This window comes from Tetrahymena thermophila (assembly GCF_000189635.1).
Source record: "Tetrahymena thermophila SB210 genomic scaffold scf_8253812, whole genome shotgun sequence".
In the NCBI taxonomy this organism is placed as follows: Eukaryota; Ciliophora; class Oligohymenophorea; order Hymenostomatida; family Tetrahymenidae; genus Tetrahymena; species Tetrahymena thermophila.
This window is the reverse complement of record NW_002475924.1, coordinates 1-1670: the sequence shown is the minus strand read 5'-3', so window position 1 is coordinate 1670 and position 1670 is coordinate 1. Positions and strand designations below refer to the sequence as shown.

At 20.4% G+C, this 1670-nt stretch overlaps 1 protein-coding gene across 1 annotated transcript; it reads right to left on the bottom strand. All coding sequences in view use genetic code 6, as the record gives it.

Moving 5' to 3' along the window:
- Window positions 1-1185: 1185 nt before the first annotated feature.
- TTHERM_01887100 (hypothetical protein) lies at window positions 1186-1497 on the bottom strand (the record flags this gene model as incomplete). The annotated part of the gene is made up of 1 exon (XM_001029049.1): window positions 1186-1497. One exon carries the CDS (start codon window positions 1495-1497, stop codon window positions 1186-1188), a length of 312 nt encoding a protein of 103 aa, XP_001029049.1.
- Window positions 1498-1670: the final 173 nt, after the last annotated feature.

Below are 1670 nucleotides of genomic sequence, written 5' to 3'. Positions count from 1 at the left end.
GTAGGATCACAGTCATAGTCTTGAGGAACACTATAAAAGTAATTCCAGACATAGCAATAGGCGTTATAAATTGGCTCTGTAATATACTGCATTTATTCACTTTTTTTAACTTTATATTTTGTTAATTTGTAATTTATTAAATTAATTATGATAAATTTTAATATCAAAATGAATACTTTATAAAAGTACAATTTTTTCTAATATTTTAAATAGTAAGATTATTGATTAGCTCCTGATAAGAAAAAAGTACACTATCTAATTTTATGTACGTTGTTTTCAAATAGAAAGTTTATTAAAATTAAGATTATTATTATTGTTATGAGTATTATTAAATAGAGAGGGACCTTATCGTAAATCATCAAAAATAAACTTCTATTTTTTTATTGTCTATTTTATAGCTTAAATATTCTAAAAAACTAATTAAAATAAAACACTTTTTAAAAAAAAATTTTATTGTGAGTAAGCTTTTAATTATCTAATATAATTATCTCTCTCTATTTATATCATTATATTTATAGATATTAAATTATCAAATAATTATCTTCTTATCTTGTAAATTAAGAGAAGAGTCAAACAAAAATAGAAAGTTTCGAATTAATTTAAAAATCAGATATTATTTAGGAATTTATTGATTAGAAGATTTTAACATTCAATATAAAAATAAATTATAAATTTTTTATTATTAAAACAAACATTTTTCTATTATAATAATCATTTTTAAATATTGAATATCTTATTTAATGCTAAAAACAATCAAAAATTTTTTTATATAAATTATTAATATATTTTTATTATTTTGTTCCTTTGTAAATTAAATAAGGAAAACTTTTTTAATGTGTGTTAGGTATTAAAAACTGATCAGAAAATTTTTGAGATTTTTTTTAAATAAAAAATCATTCAATGTTTTAAAATAACTCAAAAGAAGAATTCTTTTTATTAAATTATTTATGAGAGGTATGGATTTATTACTTTTTTATCAATACATATTTATATAAATACATAAAAATATATAAGATCAAAAACATTCCATTAACAATTAGTAATAGCTAATGAGTCAAAAATAATTTTTAATTTTTTTTAAATTTACATATATATATGAATCAATAAAATGAAATTAGCTCAAATACCTGATAATTTATATATAGAATTTTTTTTGTAATTAGAATTACAAAATAAGTAAATAAATCATGAATTAAGTTTATTTTTTACTTCAGTTTTAATCTTATTGCTTTAATTGTTTTAGTTATCATTTAGTTCTTATATAAATTGTTTAACTGTAACTAATTTATCTGGGTGGAAACCTTGTCCGGCACCATGCCCCATAGTGCTCCCTATTTCTGGTGGACTTAAATGATTATGACTCATTTCTTTAAATGTCTTTTTCATAATTCTCTCTCTTGGGAATTTACCATGACTTCCTAGAGTATGCTTCTACTTATAAATATCGTCAGCCTTAAAATTAGGGGTAAACTAATAATGGTTTCTTGAAGAATCCATAATAGGAGCTCCCCATTCTATAGCTCCTGATATGATTGCTCTATTATATTCATCAGTTGGTCTTTACAATGGGGCTATAACTTCTGATTGATTGTTTTTTCTATTTATTTGTTATTATTAGATTTTAGACTTTTTATTTTTTATACTTTAAATTTCACTGATATTATTTAGAA